Genomic DNA, 27,878 nt, shown 5'->3' with positions numbered 1-27,878 from the left:
CCACTTCCCCATTTCACCTGGATCCAGGCCTAGGCAGCAAAGGGTTAGGAGATGGACTTGACCCCAGGACATGGTCTGGACCTGTGCTTTGTTTTCCTGCTTTTCTCCTTAAAGTCAAGCACAGGAGCTGAGTCTGGATCATGAACAGCTCTTGCGCTTTTAGCTCTAGTCGGCTGACCTTGCCCCCTCCCCGCTCCCCACCCCCCCTCACAGCCCGCCCTTGCTCCTGGCCTGGTGGATGAGCAGGCTGTAGGGCTGTGGAGTGGTCCCTGCAACGGACCGGTGAGTGGACGCCGCTGGGCAAACCAGGACATTGGAAATGTCATAGCTGCTGGAGAAAGTGAGGGTCACTCAGCTGAGCCGCAGCACCCACGTGGCTCTCAAGCCTTTATGCGTGACGCATTCCTTCCAGGCCTGTTCTGAACACCCTTCCTTCCAGGTAACACTCCCTGTATTCACTTGTGGCCATGACATGACCTTTAATTGCAGTTACTCAGTCCCTTGAAAATCACTGTATACAGAAGGACACACACACACACAACACGCTCACATATGCTCACACATACACAAATGTGTGCACATTTAAAACTTTTTAAATGAGGAAGCCCAGTGATAAGAAAACAAGCTGTCAGGAATTTGCTTTTCAAAACATAGTAATGTAACTTCCAGAGGACAATCAGGGGGTGGCACCAGTTCTGCTCACGTTCTTACACCTTCTGTAGGGGTTAGACCATGAGCAGAGTCAGGCATGGTGAGGACCCCAGGGCACTGAAACATCTTCCATCAACAGCCTTGACCAGTATTTACCAAACAACTTCTAGGCATCAGGCACTATGCTGGGTGCAGTGTGGGGTTCGGAAATGGGGCAGACACATCCCTGCTCTCAGGAAAACACAGGCCTTGGGCGCAAGAGGACACAGGCATGAAAATATGTTGGCACCACAAGCACTGTCACAAAGGCAAGCACTCTTGGGGTAATTGAAGACTTGATTTTGGTCTCTGTGCCACCACTCGGCCTTACCAGGCAGCCATTGGCTCTGTTCTTCACCCTGGTTCCCCTGGTCTCTTGATGATGATGGAATCCACTGCTATTGGGAGTGGGGACCTTGAGATTTTCCTTCCCGGGACATTTATAAGAAGAGAATCAAGGGCCCCGTGAGACCCTGATGCACCCCAGGGCTCCTAACACTTTGTCATTTTGGTTAAGGTCACAGCCAGCCGGGCAGCGTGGCTGGGGGAGCACAGGGCACCTGAGTGAGGCCAGGGTATGTTCTTGGCTAGAGCTCATGGTGGGCGACAGGAGCCAGAGGGCCTTTACTCCCCTCCCATCCTAAAACTGGTTAATTTTATGTAATATCCCTCTCAGCTTAGTGCCTCCACCACTTGGTTTGGGAGTTATGATACATGTTTCCCTGGATATACTTAGAGTAACATTTCCCACCGGACATTCTGTAGAAGGCTCCTGCGAGACATTCATAGATTTGGGGCGGAAAAGCGTTCCATGGTCAATACGTTTGGAAAGTTCTGGGTTAAGCAAAATTAAGCTGCTTTACTGGGGGACTTCTTTAACCCTTTAATGTGCTAGCACGCATTGTGCATCTTGAAAAGGTGACTAGAACACGCAATGTTTGCTCACCTCATTTGAATATGGGACCTTGTTTTCACGAAACTTCTGTTAACGCCTCCCGGAAAAGCTAGTGTCCTGAGGAACACACTCTGAGAAATACTAGAGCTTAGAAGATTTTCTTTGCGTACAGACTGGCAGTGGTCAGCCGTTTCCCATATTTGCTTAGATACCAGGCTTCAATAGTGGCAGGAGAGTGTAAGTTTAGACATAAAGAAGCATTTCCTAACTGTGAGGGTGCTTAAAGAATAGAGCCTGGAGTGTCCTGGGAAATTACAGTAAGAGAACACGCCACCCCTTTCTTGTCCTTTTACAAGCTCTCCCATGGGTCATTATAAATATAATGGATTATCAAGGAAGCTCCTGGATCTTTTTATCTTAAGGGGGCCTTTGAAAATAGGATATAATTGGGGGATGAGAAGGTAGGAATTAAAAGGCAGGAAGACAGGCTGGCTGACTTCTGGAGGGGCTGTCTCTAAGTGTCTGTAATTCATTCATTCATTCTTACTCTGCCGGGGACGTGCATTTCGAGGAAACACCTTCCGAACTCAGGTTTCCACGACAAGTGGAACTAAAGAAGCACGAAGCAGAAGCTGCCCGCGATCTCATGGTAGCATTTTGGTAACTGTCACGTGTGCAACACTTCTTATGGGCCAGATGTGATACGCCTTGTGCGTGCATCTTACTTGTTCCTTGAACAATCTCTGAGGTTGCTGTCATTGTGCCCACTTTACTAAATGAGGATCTGAAGCCCAGATCCTGAAGGCCATACTTCCTGAAGGTCATACGTTTCAGTATAGTGTGAGACCTGGATTTGAACACCAAAGCCCTTACCGCGTATCCCCTCTACTGCCACTGTGAGTCTGTAGACATCACAGTGTCGGGGATTCTCGAAATGGGCCTTCTTCCACCAGGCTGTGCGTGTGAGGATAGGGCGGGGCGTGTTGAGCTGCCCACATTGACAAGGAAGCCGAGGGAGAGGGGACGTCTCCCTCCGCATCCATCACAGCTGCGGAGGCCCCTCGGTTGCCTGACAGCAGCCTGGCTCTGCACCCTGCCACTTCCCCCTTGTCAGGTGCGTCTCTTCTCATTAGCCATCTGTCCCCTCGTGTCTGCTGACAGCCCATGGCGCATGGGTAGCTGCCCTGTTAGGGAGAGAGGAGATAACATCAGCCTATGAATCAATACGTTCTCTGGCACGTCCGTGTTCCCCTGGCGGGAGTGTGGCAGGATCCAAAATACACTTAATCCTCATCCCACTCCGCGCTGTCAGGGGTTGGTGGCTCCAAAGGAATCTTTGTAACTTCAGTCTGCAAGCTGCAGCTAATGAGGAGGGACTCCGGGCAGAGCTCAGGCCTGTGGCCCAAGGGCTGGGCCGTGGCTGTGGACGTGAGGGAGGATGCCGGGGACGTGCCAGGGGCCTGGAGCAGCTGAGTCTTAAGACCAGGAGGCCGCCTGAAGGAAAGTCATGTTTCTGCTCAGCCACAAAGTAAGCCCAAGGCCCCTGCCATCGGTCCTGTCAGGCTGAGTGGCTGATGGCTTAGTCCTGGGGTCTAATGACCACGTGCCCACCGGGCGCAGAGCTGTGTGCGAGGCACGTGTGATGAATGTGAATTCAAAGCACAAGGATGGCCTGACCCGCATTTGAAGGCATTATTCCAGGAGCGGGGATTGGCTAGCCGAAGAGCCCACACCCTCTTGCCTGGTTTCCCTGTATAGGGCCAAGGTGGGCCTTGGGAGTCCAGGGCTCTGAGCTCAGCCCTGCCTGAGGAGGGGGATTCTTCTCCCTGTGACGCTATCTGGCCTCAATGGGACTCACGCCTGCAGGTTTTAGCTGAGTGAACACGTGGCCCTGGCCAGGTGATCGGGTGAGGGCCACGCCTCCTGGGAGAATTCCTTTGAGCTTCTAAATGTCACTGCCCCACATGGGGTTTCTCTGACTGCCTCATCTCAAGTAGCAGCCCCACCCTAACCCCCCATAGATATCTGACAGTATATGTATTTATCTGTCTATTTACAATCTGTCTTTTCCCCTAAGCTGCAAGCTCCTGGACATCAGGAAATGTGTTTCTTGTTCACATCTTCTGAGTCTAGAACATCCTCTGTGCCCGTGTCTGGCACATAATAAGCACTTAAATGTGTGTTAAATGAGTAAAAAATAGTAATAACAAATGAAGGCACAGCCCTACCTGCAGACCTTCAGGTTGAGATTCTTAGCAAACTTGATCTTGTCACTCCTCTGCTGACAGCGCCCTCAGGTCCCATCACTACAGGATAAAGTGCAAGCTCCCCAGCCTGGCAGCCGGGCCGCTGTGCTCTGGCCCCTGCTGACGTCTCCAGCCTCATCTCTCACCGTCTCCCCACCCACATGCCTCCTAGTGCTGACCCAGTGACTCCCAAACATTGGTGTGCGTATGACCTTGGGCCCTGCTGTAAATGCAGACTCCTGGGCCTCGGCTCCCGAGATCCAGATTCAGCTGGTGTTCGGTGGGGTGCAGGGATCATCACTTTTTTTTTTTTTTTTTTTTTAAACTAGCTCCTAGTTTACATTTTATTATTTATTTATTTATTTATTTAATTTTTGGCTGTGTTGGGTCTTCGTTTCTGTGCGAGGGCTTTCTCTAGTTGAGGCAAGCAAGGGCCACTCTTCATCGCGGAGCGCGGGCCTCTCACTATCGCGGCCTCTCTTGTTGCGGAGCACAGGCTCCAGACGCGCAGGCTCAGTAGTTGTGGCTCACGGGCCCAGTTGCTCCGCGGCATGTGGGATCTTCCCGGACCAGGGCTCGAACCCCTGTCCCCTGCACTGGCAGGCAGATTCTCAACCACTATGCCACCAGGGAAGCCCAGATCATCACTTTTTTTTACAGATACCTGGGTGAGTCTGATGGCAGGTATTCTGCGGACACACTTGGAGGAGCGATGCTTCTGTCAAAGTACACTGCAGGCACCCACGCACTGTCTCACCTCCATGCCTTTGTATCCATGGTGACTTCTGTCTGGAATAGCCTTTGTCCGTCCACATTTTCTACCCAGAAAACGCCTAGGCATCCTTCAAGACTCAGCTCATGGGTCACACCTTCTGCAGACCCAGTCCTGCCTCCACAATCTCATTTGTGTTTTTCTTTCTCTCTCCACCCAGAGCATCGTACACATGCCTCTCTTAGAAATCTTTCTGTTTATTTCTCTCTTCTCCCTCCTGGCACCTTAACACTGTGAGCTACTTGAAGAAGAACTCTCCATTATCTCTGGACCCTGACACCTAGCAGAGCGCCTGGCAATGGTGTCCATGTGGCTAGAACGCACTGCCCAGCTGTGCTGCTGCAGAGCCCACCCCACCCTTCCCTTCCTAACCCTGCTCTGCTCTGCCTGCTGCGTCTTTCAGGAGTTCTCGCTCCAGAGGATGGACAGCCTCGTGGACGATCGCGTCAACATCCTGGGATTTTCCATTTTCAACCAGTCCCATGCTTTCTTCCAAGAGTTTGCCCGGAGCCTCAACCAGTCCTGGCAGGAGAACTGTGACCATGTGCCCTTCACGGGACCCGCAGTAAGTGCCCACCAAGCCCCTCCCTGGTGCCCCTTTGCCGCCACGCACACCCCCTCTGTGGGCTAGACTCCCCCAGATACAACAGCCCCTGGACTCCAGCCTTCTCCAGGCCCAGCTCAGAAAGAGGCTGTAGAAATGCTGGGAAGTGGTCACGAGGGACACGTTTGGGGAAGTGGGGAGCTGTGAGAAGCAAGTGTAGAGGAGTCAGCAGGGAGAGAGGCCCCGAGTGGTCACTTAGTGAGGTCTGTGGCCAGACTCCTGGTGATGCTGTTGCTGAGACCCGCCTGAGCTCAGGATCCGAGACTCTTGCCATTGGAAAGGGCTTTAGCTGATCTGTTCCCTCATTTCTCAGACAGACTGAAGCCCAGGCTGGGAATGGGGGTGAGGGACGAGGATGTGGGGCTCTTGTTCAAGGGCAAACACCAAGCCTGCTGCAGGTGAAACTAGATTCTGATACTCCTGGTCCAGCGCTGTTTCATCTCCCTGGACCACTGCCCCTGGTAGAGCTTGTCCAGAGAGACTTCCTTTGTGCCTTCACCCGTGTGTTTCCCCCCTGCACTTCCTTCCCCTCCATTTGTGATGGAGACAGAGGTTTCCCTGGCTGTTCTCCCCTGGGTCTGATGTCCTTACTCTGTGGGGCAGCTCAGGAAGGTCTGCTCGTGTCCATGTGCTAAATGACAGGTTCTCAGGAGATGAGATGGCGTGGCTTTCTAGATCTGTCCTAGCCAGCTTACATTTAAGCTCCCAAAGCCCCATAAGGCAGCTCATGTGATGCTCACATAACTTTCCAAAGGGTCAGAGCTCATGCAAAGCTCGGGGAGCTTTGATCAGGGAAGCGGATGGGAGAAGGAGGCGTGAGAACTTGAGTTGCAAGGCTCTTAAGGTTACAGAGCACTTCCCAACAGGGTGTTTTAGAGCTGAAAGAGGGAAGATTCCATAGGAAGGATTTGGCGGGGGCAAAACATCTGAAAGACGGGAGTCCTCACCCCCAGGGGCTTAAGGAACAGTGAGTATTTCCTCAAGCACAGGGTCATGGGTAGGACCAGGCTCACCCCTCCTGGCAGGAGTACAGCCCTGTGCTCCTGGTCTTGTCCGTGGGTCTTGCAGTCATGACTCTGGTATTGTAATGAGGTGCTGACACACTTCAAAGGCTCACAGCACAGTATCAGGAGAGGAAACAAAACCTGCCACCTCCTCTCCAACCCAAACTGTTCCACATTTGGCTTTGGCCGAGTGAAATTAAAGGTCCCGGTGCCACACTGCTGACATCCCTCTGAGGGTTTCAGCCCTTCCATTCGTGCTCACATTGACCACGAACAGGCAGATGGGAGGCCCTTGGTACCTGCCTCATAAGGACCCAACACCAAGGCCAGGCAGTGCCACTCACAGGGCTATGGGGCCAGCTCTGGCTGCGCTCACATGTGCTGAAAAGAGCACTAGCCTTAGAGGCACAGGACCTGGATTCAAATACTGGCTTTGCTATTTTCTTGCTGTGTGACCTTAGGTAGCTATGTAACCCTTCTGGGCCTCAGATTCTTTTTTCTGTAATTTTGGGCAATTATGCTTGACCATGTTAGAGGATTGTTGTGAAGGTAAAATGGGATATGCTTCCATCCTCAATTCACAGTTATTCATTGAATGAGTTTATTTAACATTCCATCTGCCAGACACTGGGAGAAGCCTTAGCAAATATATCAGGTAGCCTTTGCAACAGAAATGCTGTGTAACAACCTACCCTCAAATCTCACCAGCTTACAACGATGAACGTTTATGTAGCTCGTGCATCTGAGGGTCAGCCAGGGATCAGCTAGTCTACGCTGGCTCAGCAGGCAGCTCTGCGGATCCGGCTGAGCTCACTCAGTGCCTGGGGGTCGGCTGATCTAGGCTGGGATGGCTCCGCTCCACGTGCCTCTCACCCTTCTCCTGACCCAGCAGGCTAGCCTGGTATATTCTCATGGTGGTGGCAGGAGAGCAACAAAGCAAGTGGAAATGCACGAGACCTCATAGTCCGAGGCTCCCAGGACAGGCACACTGTGTGAATGCCACCTCATTTCGTTGGCCAAAGAATGCCACATGCACAGACTCAAGGGGCAGGGAGTGAAGAAACGGACAGAATGCTGAACCGCTGATGCTTGAAATTATCCCACCCTGACCTCTTCTTCCTCCTCATGGCACCCTAGTAACAGACAAGAGCGGTTGTGCATCCCTTTTTGACAAATGAAGAAACTGAGGTGAAATGAGGAGAGCCGGGGATGGTGCTACAGCGAAGTCTGGACTCTAGCTTACAGAACCTTCCAGCCGTGGTCTCTGTGGTCTCTGAAGGGAAGGTGATACAGCAACTGCTCACCTGGAAGCAACAAATCTTTCTCGAGGCTTCTCGCTTCAGCATCTACCTTTGGCAAAGCGGTGCCTCTTCCCGTCCCTTTGGGGACAGAAATTCCCAGCACAAACAACCCAGCTCTTTCATCTGCTGGGGAGCCGGAAGGCGAGAAAGAATCAGTTCCAGGAAAGCACAGCCCCGTTTGTCTCCCCATCCAGCTTTCTAAAGAGGCTGCAACCGCTCCTGTCTCGGAGGGACTGTTCTCCTCCCCCTCCCTTTCCTCCAAGGTCCTCTCCCCTCTCCCCTCCTCTCTCCATCGTTTCCATTCTCTTTTCCTTCTCATCTCCTCCCCTCACTCTTCCCTTTCCACTTTCCTCTGTCACCATAACCTCCTTCCTTTCTTTCTCTTTCTGTTCCTCTTTCTCTCCCACATGCCACGTTTTCTTTGCATTTTCTTCTGTCTCATTTCTTTTCCTCCCAACTGGAGTGTGTCTCCCTCTCTTCCTCGTCTTCCCGGTCGGCCCATGATGTTCCAGTTGCAGCTCGCTGGAACGGGGGCCCAGTTCCAAGGGCACAGAGAGGGAGCGGCTGAACCGAAGGGTGACCACCAAAGGAAAAAGCTCAGTGCTGCGCCCACCAGGCTGGGTCCGCCAGGTGGCTGCCAGTGAGCCACAGACATGCTTCTTGCCGGAGGTGATGACAGTGACAGAAGACAGCGTGCAGCGTCGTGAAGGGAGACACATCCCCGCTAATTTCACGTGCCAATCCCATTCATCACGCAGCAAAGAACAAAAATCGTGGAAAATCATTAGAATTACAGATGGCTAGATTAAGTAATTAGAATTTAGGCTAAAACAGCTGTTTGTAATTAAGTGTTTATTTCATTGAATAAAACCCAGATTGTAAGAACTACTCCATGAGATTTTAACAGTTCCTGTCCTGGTATTATGTTGGGGGTCAGAGTTTAAGCGACAGAAGTTCAGAGACAAACGGACATCCAAGAGGACTCTGGGAATCCAGTGATCTGGGCGGTGTCGGGGAAGATGAGGGTTACAGGTGTGAGTTTAGAAGACATTCTTATTTTTATTTGGCTGGGTGGGGGAGAAACTCAGCTGCTATTCCCTGAGTCAGATTGATTCATCTTAATTTATACAGAGTCTTTCATTCCCCTGAACAATTTACAAACAGCTCAAAAGAAGATAACAATGAAGAAACAAATGAAAATATAAAAACAAGAGAATCGAGAGTGTTTGCCAAGCAACATTTTGGAGCCAAGAAAGGAGAGGATTTTAAATGAGGGTTGAGTCATTTGGGGGATTTAATATTTAGAAGAGACAGGACAGGAGAAGCAGAGACAAGACCCAGAGGCACACACATGCAGATGGGGAACAGAAACCACAGAAAGACAGTGAGGGCTCGTGAAAGGGAAGCAGGATGGACGACGGGAAGGAACAGGGATGGTGGGCACTACAGGCCCAGCCCTGGAGACGTGGATGGAGCGCTATTTGGGTACCAGAACTTTCCCCCAACTGCAGTCCCAAATGCTTTCCAGAGCTAAATTTGTAAATAATAGTAGAGGAAGAAAGCAATTCAGAGAGCAAAAAGATGGTTTGGGATGGAGACCCTCAGTGAGATGGAAAAGTTGATGAGGCAGAGATTAGATTACAGGCTCTCACACCATCGGAGGTGAAATTGGCAACGGTGGACGGGGTCGGGGGAGTAAGCTGGAGGAGTGTGGATGGGAGACGAGGTTTCAGAGAAGCAGCTGGAGGGTCCCAGTGAGAGGCCTGGGCTGATGGCCAGGAGCCTGTGAGAGAGGAGCCGTCTGGTGATCTACGGAGGACCTCAGGAGGCTGAGCTGAGAAAAGAAGATGTTCGGGACTTAGGAGGTTTCAGGAGCTCAAATCAGCCCAAGGTGAACTGCAGAAAGGACCCATGAAGCCCAGAGCACACTGGGGACACGTCAGCTGTGTCACCTCTCTGAAGGCAAGATACAGTTGGAGGGGAGACAGGGACCTTGATGATGTTCCTTCCATCCGCTTCCTCCTTCCCACCCCCGGCATCCCTTGCTGGAGCTGTAATTACCAGAAGCACTCGAAGAATCTTGAAGGCCCCAGAGTTCAAAATGCCAAAGAACAGTGCAAACAGACATACGCCGATTTCCCAGCATCTGGATCATTTGCTAATAAGGGAGCATCAGCCAAGAAAACCGCGTCCCAGACGGAGTGGGAATAGCGGCAACCGTGTGGCAGGAAGAGCTTGGGGCCTGGTGGGAGGATGTGAGAAATGGCCTGGTGAGCTGTGTCTGCAAGTCTCCGGGGACCAGCACGCAGCCTCGTGAGAAGAAGAAGGGGGCTTAGAGAGGGGATAAGGCCAGGCCTCTCTGGGGGCCTGCCCTGAGACAAAGGGGGTCCCCAAGGCCTCGGTACCAGTTAGGATGCTCTGAGCTTCAAGTAGCGGAAATCCGGAATTAAACGGTCTCTTACGAAAAAGGAAGTGTGTTATCACGTGTCACAGTATGCCCAGAGGTAGGGCAGATCCTGAAGCGATGTCGTTGGAAACCCAGGTTCCTTGCATCTTGGCTCTGTCGCCCTTGGTGTCAACTTCATCCTCAGGATGGATCCAGGATGGCTGCGGCAGGTCCAGGTGTCATGTCCAGACCCAGTTATGTCCAGAGGAGGAGGAAGGACTGCCTCTCCTAGAGACAGGAAGCTCCTCGCTGGAGCCCCTCACTCCAGGCCTCAGTTCGTGTTTCATTGGTCAGAATTGGACCACCTGCCCAGTCCCGAATCACATATTGGCAGGGGGGATGGGATGACTCTTGGACCGCTCAGGCTCACCTGGGAGCTGGGGCTGGGACCCCTGAAGCACATGGCTGCTTGGGGGAGGGGAGGACACCTGCAGGAAATGGGGGTTCTGTTAGGGAGGAGGAAGGGGAGAATGGGTGCTGGGGAGGCAGCTGGTGGTACCCTTCCACTGCCCCCTCTGTCCTGCCCTTATAGTCCTGTTCCAGTAGAGGCCCCAAGTGGCTCTTAACTGAAGGGCTAACTTGAGGACAAACAACCAGTCAGACCACGAGGCAAACTGGGTGATGACTAAGCCCGGGGCAGCAGAGAAGCCTGCCTAGCACCCTTCCCCGTGCCCAGCTCTGGCCCAAGAGTCTCAGACTCGCATCTGCTGTTGAGAAGGTAACTGCATCCAGGAAGATTGCCCCATGCTGTCCTGGGAGGCGAGGCACGGATAATTCTGATAGAGCAGTGACACCCCCCAGCTTCTCCAGAGGAGCCTTGTCAGGAAGGGAGGGGGAAAGAGTGCTGCAGAGAGGGGTGGAAACCAGCCCGGAGAAAGGGGTGCTGGGTTTCCAGTCTAGTCCTGTCCTGGCTGAAGTCCTGTATTCATTTGTAAAATGAGAGGGTTGGACTAGTTGATTTCTAAGATCCCTTCCAGCTCTGACACAAGTGATTTTGAGAATCTCAGGATGGAGAGATTAACTGGGAGGCAAGAGAGACAGAAATTAGTTTACGGCATCATTTAAATAGCCAAACGGAAGGATGGAGAAGCCAGTGTCAATAGGGATAGCTACCTCTCCCTCAGGTAGATGTGTGTCCGAGCTGGAAAGGGAGAGTCTGTAGCATTCATAATTTCCATATGTCCTTTGGCAAGGAAATGTGAGAGGTCCATTAATAAAGGAGCCACTTGTGCTCAGGGGGAAATGAATTGTGTGCAAAGGACAAGACAGCTGTAGGCTTGCTGAGAAGCATCCAGCGCCACGCAGGTGAGCCTCGAATCAAGTGAAGGAGGAGCTCGGCTGCTAGGGGAAGGGCACTGGGATGGAGAAGAGGGTGAGGAAGGTGATGGATGAACTTGGAGGAACGTGGCTGGTTTTCATAGCTCAGTGGGACCACAGAGGTTTCCACTGACCCTGATCGTGCAATTTAGGTGCCCTTACCTGCTTGGTCTCCGGGTCACAGGTGGCCACAGGTGGCTTCAGGACCGGGCCAGAAAGGAGGGGTGATTGATAGAGCTGGGAGGGCAGAAGACCCAGTGAAGGCAGAGGGGACACAATGGCTCACGCCTGGTGGGATGTCTCAGCGGAGAACAGGTGGTGCTGAGGTCTGCAGTACCCGCCGGATCGTAGCGGCTGAATAGATGTGTGAAGAAAGGACAGAGGCGGGTGGAAGGAAGGAAAGAAGGAGCAAGAGAGGGAGAGAGAGGGTGAGAGGGAGGAAGGAAGAACACACTGGCCAGGCAATTTTGCGTGCAAGTGAACTGGAATTAGGGCAGAGGACTTTATTTGGCTGGTTTTCCCTCTAATTGCCTTCTAGAAAGATTATCCAAAGTCAGCCCACCCAGTTCCCATGACAGGCCTTTCTGCCCAACATGGAACAAAACTGTGGGGAAATACATCCCTCTTCCCAGCCCATTTTCTGCCCCGCCGCTCCCTGTTCTTACTACTCCCCAGGGTCCTAGCTCAGCCAGCGCGGGCTTCCTGAGCCCCTGCTGATGCCCGTGGGCACCTGGGGTGCATCACCCTGCCCTCGGGTGTGGTGACCCCTGAGACTGGCAGTTTAGAGGGCACTTTTACTGACCCGTGAGGCAGGGATGCTACCTCTTGTGTGCAGGAAACTTGCTCCCCCCGAGGTTCCGTCACTCAGCACGTAAGAGAGGCCTGGGCGCTACACTTGGGGTTCTGTGTTCTGAGTTTTGAGCTCTTTCTCCTGCACCTCCCTGACCCAGGCTGCTTATACTCTGTCCGGAGAGCTTGAAAAAGATCCAAGAGGTCACAAGCTGGTCTCTCTGCCTCCAGCCTTGGAGGGACCGGTGTCTCAGGGCCCGGCCAGCTAGGAGGGAGGTTGTAAGATGCCACATGGAAAGTGTTCTTGACGGTTTAGGCTCTGAAGGGACGGTGCTGATTGCCCGCAGTGGGATGTCAGAATTCAGTGAGGAATTTGCTTTGCACGGGGGCCGTGGGTTGAATTCCAGAGCCCAACATCACACCTCCCACGAGGAGGCCTCTGCCTGCCTTCCTGGGCCTCCCCTCAGGGCCCCATACAGTGTAGACCCTGTAGTCATTCACACTGGGTAGGTTCTCTTGTCATTAACACAGCAGAGTGTGGCCCCCTCCTCAGATGGCACGTTCCCCAAGGACAGGCATCTTCTGTTCTTCTGCTCCTACCACCTCCTCCCAAACACCCCAACCTGCCCCTCCCCAAAGCTTGCAAACATCCGGTTAACCGGATGCATGTTCAGGCTGAGCCTTGTGGGCAGATTTCACTCAACATTTAATTCAATGCAAGAAATACGTCTTGGGGGCTTCCTGTACGCAGGGTCCTGGCTCTAGACGAGATGCAAGAGATAGAGATTGAGGTCCTGCGTGTTCCTGCCCTGAGCGCGGGCAGTTTCACAGGGAGGTGAAAATATGGACAAACAGCTGCACTAGCCCTTCCCCTGCCTTTAAGGCCCTCACAGCACTCTCCCCACCTCACCTCTGGTTTATTGCTTTCTGCCCTCCTCCCCCCATGTGTGCTCCACCCTCCCCCCACTTTGTCTTTGGCCCTGCAGTTCCCCCTCTGGAATGCCTTTCTCCTTTTCCCAGCTGCTCCCCACCCCCAGATCCAATGTCTTTCCTACCAAATCCTTCAGTGCTCAGTTCCAATGCTGAATCCTCCAAGAAACATTTTCTTGATCACCCAACCAGATAAGGTATCTTCTCTTTGGATCCCCTCAACAGACCTTTTGGCCCATGTCACTCAGTTTCATGTTACCTTTATTTGTGTTCCAACTCCCCATCTCCCCTCCCCAATTCCACTCTAATCTATCACAGGAATAGGGTCTTGCTCATTGCTGGGCTTTGAACTCACCATATACTTCATATATGCTCATCATATTGGATAGTACAAAGTAGACTGTAATAGTAGGCACATTTAGGAAGAAACAATATCAAGGGGGTCTTCCAGGAGGAAGTGACCTTCAACTGAGCCTTGTAGAATGGGCAAATCTGAGGGTAGGGTTCCTTCCACCTCCTGAGATAAGCACCCTGCCCCTTCCTTGGGGCTTCTCAGATCAGTGGAAGATGTTACTTCCCTGGAGAAAAAGAGAGAATGGGATACCCTTGAAATCATTTGGGGCCCAAAGAGGTGGCTTGATGGTCTAATTTCAGAGAAGGCTTGGCCACCATTGTCGCCTTGGGCCAGCACTGGACTCCTAGGGGAAGTGGACCCCAGAGACAGGAGGTGGGCCCAGGGCATCAGAGACACGCCTTTACTTTTTTGTTTTGCTTTTCTTCCTCCTCTTCTCCTTTCTTCCTCCTTTCCCTTTCCTTCCTTTACACCTGTCACTTCATCTCCCTGCCCCCTCCCAGCTGTCCTCGGCCCTGCTATTTGACGCCGTCTACGCTGTGGTGATGGCGGTGCAGGAGCTGAACCGCAGCCAAGAGATCGGCGTGAAGCCCCTGTCCTGTGGCTCGGCCCAGATCTGGCAGCACGGCACCAGCCTCATGAATTACCTGCGCATGGTGAGGGGTGGTGGGGGCCCTGCGGGCCACGCCCAGCCTGTGGGGGGCGGGAGGGACCACTGTTCAAGGCCCCTCACCTCCAGGCCTCCCCAGTACATCACAGCCCTGGGTAAAACAGCGATCTTTGGTGACCCCATTGAGGGGATCATTGGTCACAGTTGTTCCCTAATCCCTAAAAACCACCGAGAATCCATGGCAAGTTTGTTTACAGGGCAATGGACCTTGAGCCTTAGACTGTTAGGGGGTCTCTGGATTCCAGGCTTGGAACTGGACCCCTTGGCTCAGAGGTGATCCCTGCAAAGCTCTGCACAAGTGGGGACAGATGAATGATGCTGTCATAGACCGTGGCCCCTCAGGGAGTTGCAGGCTCAACATTTCTGGCCTGATGCTGGGTTCCCCCAGGGTTCTCCCAGCCAAGCCACCTCTGGTGGGATGGACGTGGATTCTAGCCCACGAAGAAGCCATCTCCCGTCAGAGAAGCCTGGGGGAGAGCGGCTAGGATTTTGCAGTTAGAGTCAGGTTATCCTGCAGCTTGGAGGTGGGTGAGTAGCTGCCCAAGGAGGATAAATGCTATTCACAGCCAAGGGCCTGGAGGAGGAGCTCAGTGGGATCTGAGCTCAAGCTAGCATCTCAGCATCAAGTTGGTTTATGCAGCAGCTGTGAGGTCATTGGGTGTGGGGCATCCTTTCCTCCTCTAGCCCCGGCCAAGTCTGAATTGGTTCCAGAGACATCACTTGCATAGTCTGAAGAGCCTGTGGCTGAGAGGTCGACAGGAGAATGGATCTTGATGGCTTCCCTTCTCTTGGGCATCCTTAACCAGCATGGTGGAATGCTTGCTTGGGGCCACATGGAAGGCGGGGCCTATTTGGTGCTGTAACTCACTCTCTCTTGGACAGGTAGAATTGGAAGGTCTCACCGGCCACATTGAATTCAACAGCAAAGGCCAGAGGTCCAACTATGCCTTGAAAATCTTACAGTTCACAAGGAATGGTTTCCGGCAGGTAAGCCTAGCCATGCTGCTGTGGTGGCAGATCCCTCCTCCTTGTTCCTTTCTCTGTCCGCAGCCCACTTCTCCTTGGCACTCAGGATGGCCTCCTGCTCTCAGTTGTCCCCAGGAGCAGTAGGCTGTGTCCAGTGCAAGGCTCCTGGCAAGTCCTGGCTTCCGCCTTCCTGCACCAGGATCAGCCAGTGTGGGTCAGGGGCCGCAGTCCCAGCAAAATACCAAGAGAGAGGCAACCATGCTTTATGGGGGGAGAGGCGAGACAAGGGAGCATCGTATAAGGAGGGAATTCCCAGGTCTTTCCACTATTTGGATTATTCTACTCCCTGAATCTCGCCCTAATCCTGGAACCAGGGTTAGATTCCAGGTTGCTTGCCCGTCACGTACAGATCAGATCCCATAGGGCTGAGGAATCCCTTCGGCGTTCAGTTCTCTTCTGTCAGCTCTTTTCTGACCCACCCACCCCCGCCCTCCTGCCATGCCAATCACACCTCTCCCCTCCTGGCTGCTCCCTGTCTACTCCGTCAGCTCGGGATGCTTTGTCCCCTGGAGCTCCTTTCAACTCCCTCTTCCTTTCTCATTCTCCTCCATTAACCTTCTCACTCTCCTTTCCTCTGATTCTCTTACATCAGAGGAAACAGGGATTCTGGCAGTCACTCCAAGTGCCTCTCTGAAGGTCTCCCAACCTCCCCATCACTCTAATAATCAACTCTTTATTCTTAGTGTATCCTTTCTCCAACCTTCAAAAGCCTTACAAGTAGGAAAGGATGCACTAATTAGAGCAGGAAGCAGACACATTGAAGAGCCTCCTGCCTATCAGAGAGGCTGACCAAGGAAACGTACCACTGAAGGGGTCACAGAATCACCTTTTCAGGAGATTATGAAGGATCATCATCATCTTCTTCACCACCACCACCACCATCACCATCATCTTCACCACCACCACCACCACCACCACCACCATCACCATCACCATCATCTTCACCACCACCACCACCATCACCACCATCACCATCACTATCATCTTCACCACCACCACCATCACCATCATCTTCACCACCACCACCATCACCTTCACCACCACCATCACCTTCACCACCACCATCATCATTATCGTAGGGGCTTTCATTTATTAAGCTCTTACCATGGGCAATTTACCACAAGAAGTGTGTCATTTGCATTTTCTCATTTAATCCTACAAAGTAGTTACTTTTTATTAATCCCCATTTTACAAGTGAGGAAATTGAGGCTCCAGGAGACTGACTGACTTGGCCTTGAACAATGTAGTAATGGCAGTTGGTTTTGAACTCAAGTACCTCTGATTCTGAAGCCCAAGTTCTTAACCATTATGACAAATTATGCATCAGAATAACCTTGGTAATTTGTTAAAAATGCAGGTTTTTTAGACTCCACCCCACAAGAATCTGATTGGGTAGACCTAGCAGAGGGCCCAGGAATGGATGCAACATCCGGCACCCAAGGCGATCTGGGTGATACCCTGGGCTGCGCTGGGAGGGCCGTCACATCTGCATCCTTCCCCGCGGTCCTCGTGCCTGAGAGGCTCCAATTCAGCCCTTCTCACGGGGGCCAGTGGAGTTCCTTTTAGTAAGACAGTGATTATGCTGGGCCACGAGGCCAGGTCACCCTTCTTGGAAGACAAGAAAGTAGAAGACAGGAGTCCCAGACCAAGAGAGGAGCTATGTTAACGACTCCTCGTAGCTCAGGGCCGGAGCTACGTGATCTTTAAGCAATGACATCAGCAACCTTTTTTCATAACTTCCCAAATGGGGTGGGAGTTAGGTAGGCAGCCAGAAACTATGGGATGGAGGATCACAAAATGGTCCTTTCATGTATGTAACAAATCATGTACTGACCCCTTCCTATGAGTCAGGCACCGTGCTGGGCATGCAGGAAACAAAACTGAAAAGGCACAGTCCCTGCACCGAGGCAGCCCACACTCTGGCGAGAGAGACTGACATGGAAAAAATAAGTGCAGTTTGGGTCATTAAACTCAAATCATGCCCTCGGGCTCATCATTCTCGGAACAAAGGAAGCCGCCTGCCTGTAGGAAAATTGTCAGGCAGACTTCCTGAGTCCCGGTGGGGGATGTGAAGTAAAGAACATTTATTCATTTTTTCAATATATATATTTTGAGTGCCTGTAATGTGCCAGGCTGTCTTCTAGACAGAGGTGAAAAATGGGCTTAGTGTCTGCTTCCGTGGAGCCTGTATTCTAATAGGGGACAGACAGCAGGCAAACAAACACTATATAATACATCAGTGGAGGTAAGTGCTACAGGAAAAGTGAAACAGGGTCAGGAAAAGGAAGGGATGAGAGAATAATGGGGAGAAGCAGTAGTTAGGGGAACAACGCCAAGCCCAGACCAACTCCATAGAAAGCCCAAGCTCAGGCTTTGAAAAACGCCCCTTGGCCTTCAGCCCTGCTTTGTGATGCTCCCTGGAAAGAGCCCACTTCCATCAGGCAGCACCTGCGGTGACAGAGTTGCCTGGTGGCTCCAGTCCCACCCTCTACTTGAAGAACAGCTCATTAAACTCGGAGTACCTCTTCACCTTATCTGTGCTTCTCCACCAGCCGCCACTCAGGCTGGCTTTCCCAGCTGCCAGGCTGCAAGACTGCCTGAGTCATTAGGAAATAGCATTGCCAGCCACCAGCACCCATTCCTCAGCCCCACCCCAGTCCGGCAAGGGGTTCTGCTCGGAGGCATCCTACACAACAGCTGCTGCCCCTTCTTCCACAGCACCTATGGAGGGTAGGGCTTCTCAAATCCAGGTGTGCACAAGAATGACCAATGGTGCTTGTCTTAAAATGTACGTTCCTAAGCCCTACAGCTATAAATTGAGTTAGTAAAACTGGGTGCATTCCAGGAATCTGCATCTTCTTAACTAGCACTCAGATAGATGATTATCATGCTGGTGGTCCACAGGCTGCCCTTTGACAAAGACGTACTGCAGCCTCTATGCATAGAATTTTTTCTTGACCTTCCTGCATCCCACCCCCATCGTTTTGAGCTCATGTTGAATGGAATCTGCTACAGAAGTGACCATTAAAGAGGATGATGATTTTGACCTTCAGCTACCCTAAGGGGCACACATCCTTGATTGGACTTATAAAGTGAGTCACAGTAATCCTCTTTATTGCCCATTTTTCTTCGACAAATCTGGTGACCGTACCGCTGCTTTCCTGTCTGGCTCGCGTGCCGTGAGTAGCAGTGAGAACCCTGCAAGATGTATCATGGGCACAGATATAGCTTTGCAGCTCTGGTCCCCAGGTCCCATCCCAATCACCGACCCAATCTTTGCCTCTTGACAGGTGTCCTTCCCCTGCTCATCACAGGATGAAGAAATGGTTTGGGGACTGATAGTTAATTGGGCTTCTCTTCCAGGGTAGGAGGAATGTCAGTGTCACTCTGTAATATTCTCCCAATTCCATCCAAGGTGATGCTGGCAGGGGAGGGGAGAGTGACAAGGAGCATCTCTCGAGGACCTGTTGTGTACCAGAAACTACATGGGCACTTTGCACAGGTCACTTTTGATCTGGAGGACAGCCCTTCAAAGTAGATAAACTCCCATTTCACAAGTGAGGAAACTGAAGCTCAGGGATGGTAGGTAACTTGGCCTAAGTCCACAAGTAGCAAGGACTCTGGGCAGAGCTGGAATTCACACTCAGGCTTGTCCAACTCCCAAGCCCATGCTCATGGGTCTCCCCCTCCTGGCTTTTCTCACTTTCCTGGAATCCCTAAGCCCCCAAATCAAAACACTTTACCTTGCTGCCACCTGCTGCAAACCAGGACAGAGCCTGGCTCCTGGTGACCTGCTGGGCTGGGCTTTCTTTAGTAATGGTATCTTCTTATTTGGATTTGGTTTTGTTCTTTCTCTTCCTATCTGGGCGAGTGACTATTAAGAGCTGGGTTTGACTATTTAGAAAGCACCACGCAGGGACCCAGTGGGTTGTAATGGTAAAATGGCTGAACCAAATACCATATTCCCTGCCAGTGGCTGATTAAGGGATTATTACCATTTTAAAAATAGTTTCTTAGAATTTAGGGTTTTTTTTTACCATTTAAAAAAATTACTGTTTTGATTCTGTTTGGAGAGGGTTTTCCATCTTGGAACTCTGTGGAGCTTCCACTGGGGGAAAATGTTCTCTACAGTGTTCTGTAAGTGACATTTCCGAACCTGGACCAGGTTCACTAGCTCCAGCCCCCAGTTTTTGCTTATCAGTGTGAGTTATCTCATCTCCATTCCATATTCTCCTTCCCCATCCCACAAAAGATGTCCTGGGTGGTATTGGAATAGTATAATCTCCCTTCCTAATTTGCGAGAAATCATATTTGAAAGAGGTGAGGGAAAAGAAGCACAGCCTTAGAGGGCCCTTAATCTCCTTCATTTTAACTTGGTTTAAAGATCAGAGGTTCCAAGCAGGCCCCCAGCGACTTTGTTAGGGCTGTAATAAGATGAGCACACCTTTCATCTGAGGATCAGAAATGGCTTAACAGGCTCTAATTAAGCCTTCGGGAGAGGGAGGGATGAGGCCGGGGAGCGTGTGTTGAGGGGTTATCTCTAGCTAAAGATGAAAATGGAAACTTTTCCATTGGCTCACTGTATATTTCAACAGGGTACCTCAGCTTTCGTCTTCTGTGCAATGAGGATGGTAACCCCTCAACATTTGGTCTGGCTAAGCTCAAGGATTATTGAAAACTAGATTTGCATAGCACTCTCTTCTGCTTGCCTATGGTTAGACAGAAAGCTGGCTCTGCTGACATAATAAGAATGGCTATCATTTATTGGGTGTCTCCTACAAGATGCACTGTGCTGGGTGTACTTAAAATGTCTCGTCTTTTTCTCAACCATGCGTAAAAGCTATTCTCTCCATCTTGCAAGTAAAGAAACTGAGAAAGTCATGGTCCTCATCCATTCAGCTAGTTAGTTCCAGGCTTGAGAACTGAGTCGGGGTCTAGCTGTTTTCAAAGTCCCTGGTCTTTCCACTCTGCAGAATTGCCCAGAACATGCTGGAGGAAACTCTGAGGCCTCTGGTCTAATCTTCCAACCCAGTGCAAGAATGTTCTCCACAGCATCCCTGAGGGAAACAGCCACACAGCCTCTCCTTGAGCATGTCCTGGGCTGGGAGATTCACCGCCTCTCCAGGGACACATTCCAGAATCTTCCAGGCACTGAGTCAAAACCTGCCTCCTAGTCCTGCCCTATTAAGCAACCCAGAATAATCAGCTTTCTCTCTTTTTACCAGCTCTTCAAATATTTAAAAATAGCTTGACTTCCCTTCATTTATTCATCCTCTTCTGAAACTTAGCATAAAAATTTTTTGAGCACCTACTTCGTGTCAAGGGCTAGAAATGCGAGATAAATAAGTCGTGGTTGCTTCCAGAGCTCCTAGTCTTTTGGGAAAGGCAAAAACTGCAGTCAATAATCACTGTCCAGTGCTTGAGTTGTTCTGCCCCTCTGATTTTTCTCCTCCCCCAAACAGTGGCCCATAGCTGTTCCCAATGCGACACAGGTGACAAATCTTTCACCACGAATGCTTTTTGGTTTGTCTGGGGCTCTATTAAAACATAAGGCCCAAAGTGGATACCAGCTTCCAGGTGGGGCAAACTGGCACAGAGCTGAGAGCACTGTGGGACTTTCACTGTCCTCACTCAAAACACTCAGTTTCTACTCACCACATTAAGTTGCTTACTGGAATTAGTCTTCAAATTTTTGATTCATTCTGAACTCTGGGGCTTGGAGTCAATTAATTACTCCTCTTGCCCCTCCCCCTAATCCCCACTTCCAAAATACACAGGGTTATTGTCACATGAACTTTTCATAGAAACCAGGCCTGAGCCACCTTTTCCTGGACCATGGATCCATTTAACTCTGTTCCCATGGAGACTGGCAGAGCTGGCCAGGAGTGGGCGAATAAAAAACATTGTGAACCGACAGCCATATTTTGTTTTCCAAAGCTGATACAAACTCAGCTTTCCAAGGGCCTGATTTCCTGGAATGACTTGAGTGTAGCTGTAACCAGACGCAGGAGGGTGGACAAGTGGCTTTTGTGAGTCACCCTTGCAAACCAAGAATTCAGGGACGCAGTGTCTTCTAGAAGGTTTGGGGAATCCATCTCCAACTTCCCGAAGTTCCGGCAGGTCCCACCAATTGCTGGGAGGACAGGATGCCTCTCTTTGATCTCCTGTGCTGCCCTCTTCCCTGACAGAAGCCCACACACAGGCATGTCTGCCCCCTTTCCGGGGAGGTCTGGGTGGGATGGTCCAGCGTTTGTGGCCATAGAACGTGCTTCAGCTGCACCTCTGAGTAATATAAAGACAGCTACACTTCTTATCATGGCCCTCTCAGCCAGAACACCAGGAAGTGTAGCAGACCTGCTGGGGTCTCTCCCCGCTCCAGACCACTTCTCCTACTTGAAAAACAAAGAACAATGGAAAATCCTAAAAACACACTGTCAGGTGATGGTCTGTGTTGCCGTTGCCCGTACATGGCATTGGGGGAACAGTGAGGACGGAGACACCCTCTCCATGGACACATCACCCACCCCCAGCATCTGTGCCCTGTCCCCCACCCCTGTTAGTATGAGCCTCTGGGACAGCTCAGATCCCACCTGCACTAATGAGAAGTCATTAAGGCTCAGACAAGTTGCCAGTGGGCAAGCTGCTAGGAGGGCACCCGTGATTGCTACTGTGGAATACATTTTCAATCCGAGGAGGGAGTTTACCATAAATATGCAGATCCTTTGAAGCTGCCTTTGTGGGTCCTGGCTCAGAGCACAGGAGTGGGGTTTGATTGCTGGAAATCAGGAGCCTCGCGTGCCAGCTCCCCGGCTGGGGGACAGACCTGACGAGAGAGGGCCGGCTAGGGGTGCTGCTTGGTGGGCCATTCCCAGAGACTTGGCCTTTGATGAGGAAATTCTGAGGCAGCAGGTTCTCCAGAGGGAGGGGAGAAAGAGATCGGTGGTCTGGGGGCTGCTTTGAAGGTTACTGAGAAGTCACTTATTCCTTTTTTTTTTTTTTTTAATTTATTTATTTATGGCTGTGTTGGGTCTTCGTTTCTGTGCGAGGGCTTTCTCTAGTTGCGGCAAGCGGGGGCCACTCTTCATTGCGGTGCGCGGGCCTCTCACTATCGCGGCCTCTCTTGTTGCGGAGCGCAGGCTCAGTAATTGTGGCTCACGGGCTCAGTTGCTCCGCGGCATGTGGGATCCTCCCAGACCAGGGCTTGAACCCGCGTCCCCTGCATTGGCAGGCGGACTCTCAACCACTGCGCCACCAGGGAATCCCACTTATTCCTTTTAATTAAGGCACCGGGAGAAGGGGGGTTGGCATGAGGTTTAAAATAGTTGACAATATCTCACAGAATATCCTACATTCTTAGGGTTGGAGGAGACCTGAAAGGTTATCAAGTCCAGTTCTCTCCACCAGAGAAAGCAGATGGGAACGTCATTCCTGGGCTGAAAACCTCTCCGTGGCCCCCATTTGCTTTCAGGGTAAATGGCAGCTCCAGAGCAAGGCTGTCCCGTGCTGGTCCCTGCCTACCTTCGAGCCTCCTCCTGTGCCATCCCCCCTCCATCGCCCCGTGCCTGCGCCCTCAAGCCCCATTTCTCGCCCGGCCGCTCCTGCTCATGTCTCCAGAGCTCAGGTCACAGAGTCCCTCCTCAGGGAGCCTCCAGGTGCTCCTGTTACCTGCTCCCCGGGCCTCTGCCTCTGCTGTAGCGTGCCCACGCTGCCGTTGCTGCAGGCTTGGGGACGCCGTGAGTACAGACCGCCCAGCTGGGAGAAGAGATGCACCAGTGAACGAGGGACTGGGGTGCTAGGACCTGGGGAGTGTGCGGAGAGCGTGGGGACTGAGGATTTTGTCACGAGACTGTTCCAAAGCCACTGCTCCCCATTTGTCCAAAAGAGATTCCACACGACAAGCCTCCCCATTGGCAACTGGAATTTGAAAATTGGCGTGGAAGGCCCCTCCGATCACTGATGCGTTTCTCCCTTTCCATTTGCTTTCTGTTCTCTAACAGCAATAGTCCTCTCGTTAATTAAAAGTCTATCAGGTGCCTCATCCTGTGAGGGCATCTGGTTCTCCTGGCCACCCCCAGGATGACTGACAGCCAAGGGGCAGAAGAGCTGGCTTCCGAAGGGTGTTGCCTGACGGCCTTCTCTCCTTCTGCCTCCCTGGCCCACAGACTTCTGGTTCTTTCTCCCAAAGCACAGGGACTTCCTGCTTATCAGCTTAGATGGAAAAGTCACTGACTATAGAAGCTTATTCACACATCAGCCGGCAAACAAATTAGAGCTACTTAGAATTTCAAACGGGGGGCTGCTTTTGGACAGAGGAGCAGGGTTTTAAAGGACTGCGCTTGAAATCCATTTCTTGTAATACGCCCGATCACGCAGCCCGCCTGAGCTCAGCCTGGGGAAGTTTGCCAGTTCTGAGTGACTGCTTCCCGCGCCTCTTCAGCCGGCTCATGCCTGGGAGAGCTGCTAATTTAGTCTCAGGAAGCAGCCCGCATCAGTCAGCTCTGATGAGACACGGGGCGGGCTCCAGGCCAGAGGTGTGGGGAGCGCAGACAGGCGGGCGGGGGGAAGGGAAAATCCAGGGAGGTGAGAGGGAGCTGTATGCAGGGCAGGCACCGTGGGGACATGGAAGGGCTCAGGCCAGTGCCAGCTCTCGTAGCTCCCCACGTTCCGTTCCTTGATTGCATCCTCAGTAAAACAGGAACGACAGTCATCATAGGATCTGCTCTGTGTGCGTCATCAAATGTTTGTGAGAACAAAATGAAATATTTTTTATAGATATACTTTGAGGATTCCACTCTATTGTGCAAATTTTAGTTCTGCTGTCTCTCAGGGGGATGTCTGTCGATATATTTCTCCTTCTCTGCATGCAGTATTCCCGGGATCTCGCTTCTCGCCTGGTTTGGGGAAGACAGAAAGACAAAGCAGGGCTCAGCCATATGCTCACGTCACTCCTGCTGCAACTCCAGAGCCCTGCAAGAAGGCTGCAAGGGCCAGCCCGTGCCAACCAGGCTGGTAGAAATAAATTCTGCCAGCTGGGCCCTCCCTGCTTCAGGAAGGGTTCCCCACGGCCCTCCTCCACCCCTCCCTCTCCTTCCTCTGTCCCTAACCTCTGTCCTCCACTCCCTAACGTGGTGGTATCACCAGTTCCACTTTGCAGTGGCTCTGGGTGGGTGTGCAGACAAAAACCAGAAGTCAAGGCTCTACTCCTGGGAGAATCCCCACCACATCTAGGGCCTGCCTGACATGGCACTGACCAGACAAGAGCTGCTGACACCACCCCCACCCCCAACTAAAAGCGCCCCATCTTCCCAGAGCACGGTGAGGCCCAGCCACACACCATCTCCCACCTGCAGCCTGCATCCACCTAGGGGCAGCAATGGGCCATCCTCAGTCTATCCTGAAAGCTCAGCGATATATCTTCCCCCACCCTCCAGCATTCTCCTGACTCCTGGAGGACGGCAGATGGGGGTGATCAGCTTCATCCTTCAGCCCAGATGCTTCGTTAGAACCATTAGTTCAATTGGCATCTGCCGTTCAGAGCTCAAAGTTGTGTATTATTAATACAACTGCTTCTCCAAGATACTTCTGTACCCGGTGAGCTTAACAAATGAAGCCGGGCACTCTCCATGCCCTGACTGTGTCGTGTTCGTGGGCAGTAATTTTCTTGTAAGATGAAAAATCTCGAGCATGCCTGAGCTCTCTGATAAATTCTCTCCTCGGCAGCTAAGTTGAAATGTCTTCCGTCTTCTGGGAGGTGAGAGAGGGCTGTGCAGCTGAGTCTTCATATTTACAGACTCTGCTGTGCACTCACCCCATGCTAGTTTGATTATCTTCCCAAATGTTTAGAAGAGAGTCTGTGAGATTTTTGACCATATGGGAAAAAAGGAGGGAGTTGAGATGTAGGCAAAAGAAATCATCAAAATCAGTACATCCGTCCAAAAAGAAAGGTGATGTGCGCATCCTCACTGCCCTGCTCAGGGAAATTTAACTTCTGAAACCCTAAGCTAGTTGGAGAGTCTATTAGATTCCTAAGAGCATCACTGGGGATTGGCATATTTAGCCAGAGCCCAGTGGGGTGAGCTGAGCTCCATTCCTGCCTTACATAGTATGTATCTGTCACCAGAGCCGCTGTCGGTTTGTTCTCTTTGGCAGGAGGAGTGGTGAGGGCGAGACTAAATTCCACTTCACATCCCAGAGGTTGGGGATTCGGGATAGAAGTCTGGGCACATCTTGGCAAGAGTCGAAAATTCAGGTGCAGACGAGTACAGTTGATCCTCATTATTTGCAGATTCCATATTTGCAAATTAGTCTACTCGCTAAAATATATTTGTAACCCCAATGCAATACTCATGGTGCTTTCACAGACACGCACAGAGCAGTGAAAAATTTGAGTGGGTTGCCAGGCGTGTTCCCAGCTGGGGTCCAGCAAGGTGATGCTCTGCCTTCTTTCGGCTCATACTGTAAACAAGTGTGCTTTTCACAGTCTCTGCAATGTCATGTCTTTCACATGTTTGTGCTTTTTCTTGGAGATTTTGCTGTTTAAAATAACCCTCGTACCTAACGCTGAAGCGCTGTCTAGTGTTCCTAAGGGCAAGAAATCTGCAATGTGCCTTACAGAGAAAATACAGGCGTTAGAAAAGCGTTGTTCAGGCATGACATTTAATGCTGTTGTCCAATATTATTGAATCAACAGTATGTATTAAATAAGATGTCTATCAGCAGAAACACACATAAATCGAGGTTATGTGTTAATTGGTTGATGAAAATGTTGTGACCAGAGGTTCACAGGAACCTAACCCTGTTTTTCCCTTAGGAGAAATGGTTCAGTCTCCCTAATTCAGTGCTTGTGGCAACCTTATAGAACGCAACTACCATGAATAACGAGAACCAACTGTAATGAGTTCAGCCAAGAGAGAAGACCAGGAAGGAGCAACCAGGAATGGCTGAAGTTTTCCTACAGTGGCCTTTTCCTTCTGCATTCATGACCCCATACTCCTGCTCTCTTGTTTTCTCACAATGTCCAAGGACCTCATCTGCCCCTTGATACTCTGGCCTTGCTTCTGATTCCCCTGATGTAGAAGTAGAATCTAGATCCCACATTCTTGGGGCCGAAAGGATTAATAAAGGCCCTCTAGATCACTACTCAAATCAAATGCTTGAATTCTTGCAAATGTGTTCTCATGAAGTAGAGTCTGTGCTTGAATGCCTCCAGTGTTGGGGAACTCAATACCTATAGGGACAGCATATTCCATCTTGGGAAGCTCTCATTGTTAGAAAGTTTCTCCATCTATTGGGTGGAATTCTTTCTTTCTGAAGCCCTCTTCCTTTTGTCCTTAGTTCCATTTCTTGGGTCCACACATCTAGTCCATCCTTCCCAGAACTGCCTGTACTTGTTCCTTCTAGAATGTGATTTCAATCTCTTTCCTGGTCAATATGCTTGGAATACACTCCAGTTAGTCTATGCTTCACTGAAAGAGTGGTGTGTGGAACAATATGCAATATTCAGGTGTGGTCTGAGTAGAAGAGCACTCTTCCCTTGCATCAAACCTGCCACCCCTTTGTAAGTAGTGTGTGCCGCTGACTGGGTACTCAATAAACATCTGGTGAATTGGATAATAATGTGTTAACACTTTGATATTTATTTCCATGTTGACCAGCTCTCACACCAGGCTCTCTAATGGAGGAATGCCAGGCATCAATCAGCCCCCGGGCTCAGAGAGAGCTGTTTCCTGGCAGGTGGGAGAGTGCCCTTCCTGGCAGTCTTCTCATAGGTGGCCACCTGCTTCATCTTTTTCTTTTTTAGTAGAACTTTTTTTTTTAATTTTTAAATTTTATTTTTGGCTGTGTTGGGTCTTTGCTGCGTGGGGGCTTTCTCTAGTTGCTGTGAGCAGGGGCTACTCTTCGTTGTGGTGCGCGGGCTTCTCATTGCAGTGGCTTCTTTTGTTGTGGATCATGGGCTCTAGGCACGCAGGCTCAGTAGTTGTGGCTCACGGGCTCAGTAGTTGTGGTGCACGGGCTTAGTTGCTCCGTGGCATGTGAGATCTTTCCGGACCAGGGATAGAACCCATGTCCCCTCCATTGGCAGGCGGATTCTTAACCACTGCACGACCAGGGAAGTCCAGCCTGCTTCATCTTCGTGTCCAGGCAGCCGAGCTTCCAGTGCCCTCCTACAGTCACCTTCCGAGGCCTCTTTGTGTTGTCCCTCTCAGGCCTGTCTCTCCCCAGCTTTGCCCCACAGCCCTTTGAAAAGCTATACCACATTATAAATCTACCTGGCACTTTCAGGAATTCATGTATGAGTTGGAAGGGGCTAGACTAGATCCTTCTTTTATAGGTTAGATGACTGAAGACTCAAAAGAAGGGACTTGCCCAAAGGAATTTCATAATTCAATTCAACAGATATTTATTGAGCACCCATTCTAGGCCAGGCACTGTCCTGGGATCTGGAGCTCCAAAGGGGAATTTATTAATGCAATTGTCAGATATTTACTAAGCACTGATTCCACACTAGGCATTGGGCATATGTGGGGAATAAGACAGAGCCTCACCAGTCATGGAATGTATTTTGTAGTGCAGGAAATGGACTTGAAGCAAATAATTATCTAAATAATTATATGAAATAAATAATTATCTAAATAATTATATGATGAGTGCTACAAAGAAGAAGTTCAGGGCATTATGCCTGAGTCTCTGTGATGGGGAGTGAGAGGTTGGGAAGGGCCTCCCCAAGGGGGTGACATTCAGGCCAAAGGCTGATGGATAGCTGGGCATCCCCAGGTGAAGGGGACTGTGAAGAGCCCAAACAAGGGCTGCCAGAGCGAGTGGTCACGTGAGGAATT

At 51.1% G+C, this 27,878-nt stretch overlaps 1 protein-coding gene across 2 annotated transcripts in view; it reads left to right on the top strand.

The window, feature by feature from the left end:
- Positions 1 to 27,878, top strand: part of GRIK4 (glutamate ionotropic receptor kainate type subunit 4) — a 455,581-nt gene that overhangs the window by 337,865 nt on the left and 89,838 nt on the right. For both annotated transcript variants that reach the window (XM_061202461.1, XM_061202462.1), the window contains exons 8-10: positions 5,007 to 5,168; positions 13,850 to 14,002; positions 14,899 to 15,003. In XM_061202461.1, coding sequence (XP_061058444.1) covers positions 5,007 to 5,168; positions 13,850 to 14,002; positions 14,899 to 15,003 — 420 coding nt within the window. The remainder of the gene's footprint in view (positions 1 to 5,006; positions 5,169 to 13,849; positions 14,003 to 14,898; positions 15,004 to 27,878) is intronic.

The sequence above is a fragment of the Eubalaena glacialis genome, chromosome 10 (genome assembly GCF_028564815.1).
Source record: "Eubalaena glacialis isolate mEubGla1 chromosome 10, mEubGla1.1.hap2.+ XY, whole genome shotgun sequence".
NCBI classification, from domain to species: Eukaryota; Metazoa; Chordata; class Mammalia; order Artiodactyla; family Balaenidae; genus Eubalaena; species Eubalaena glacialis.
This window is presented reverse-complemented; position numbering and strand designations above follow the sequence as displayed.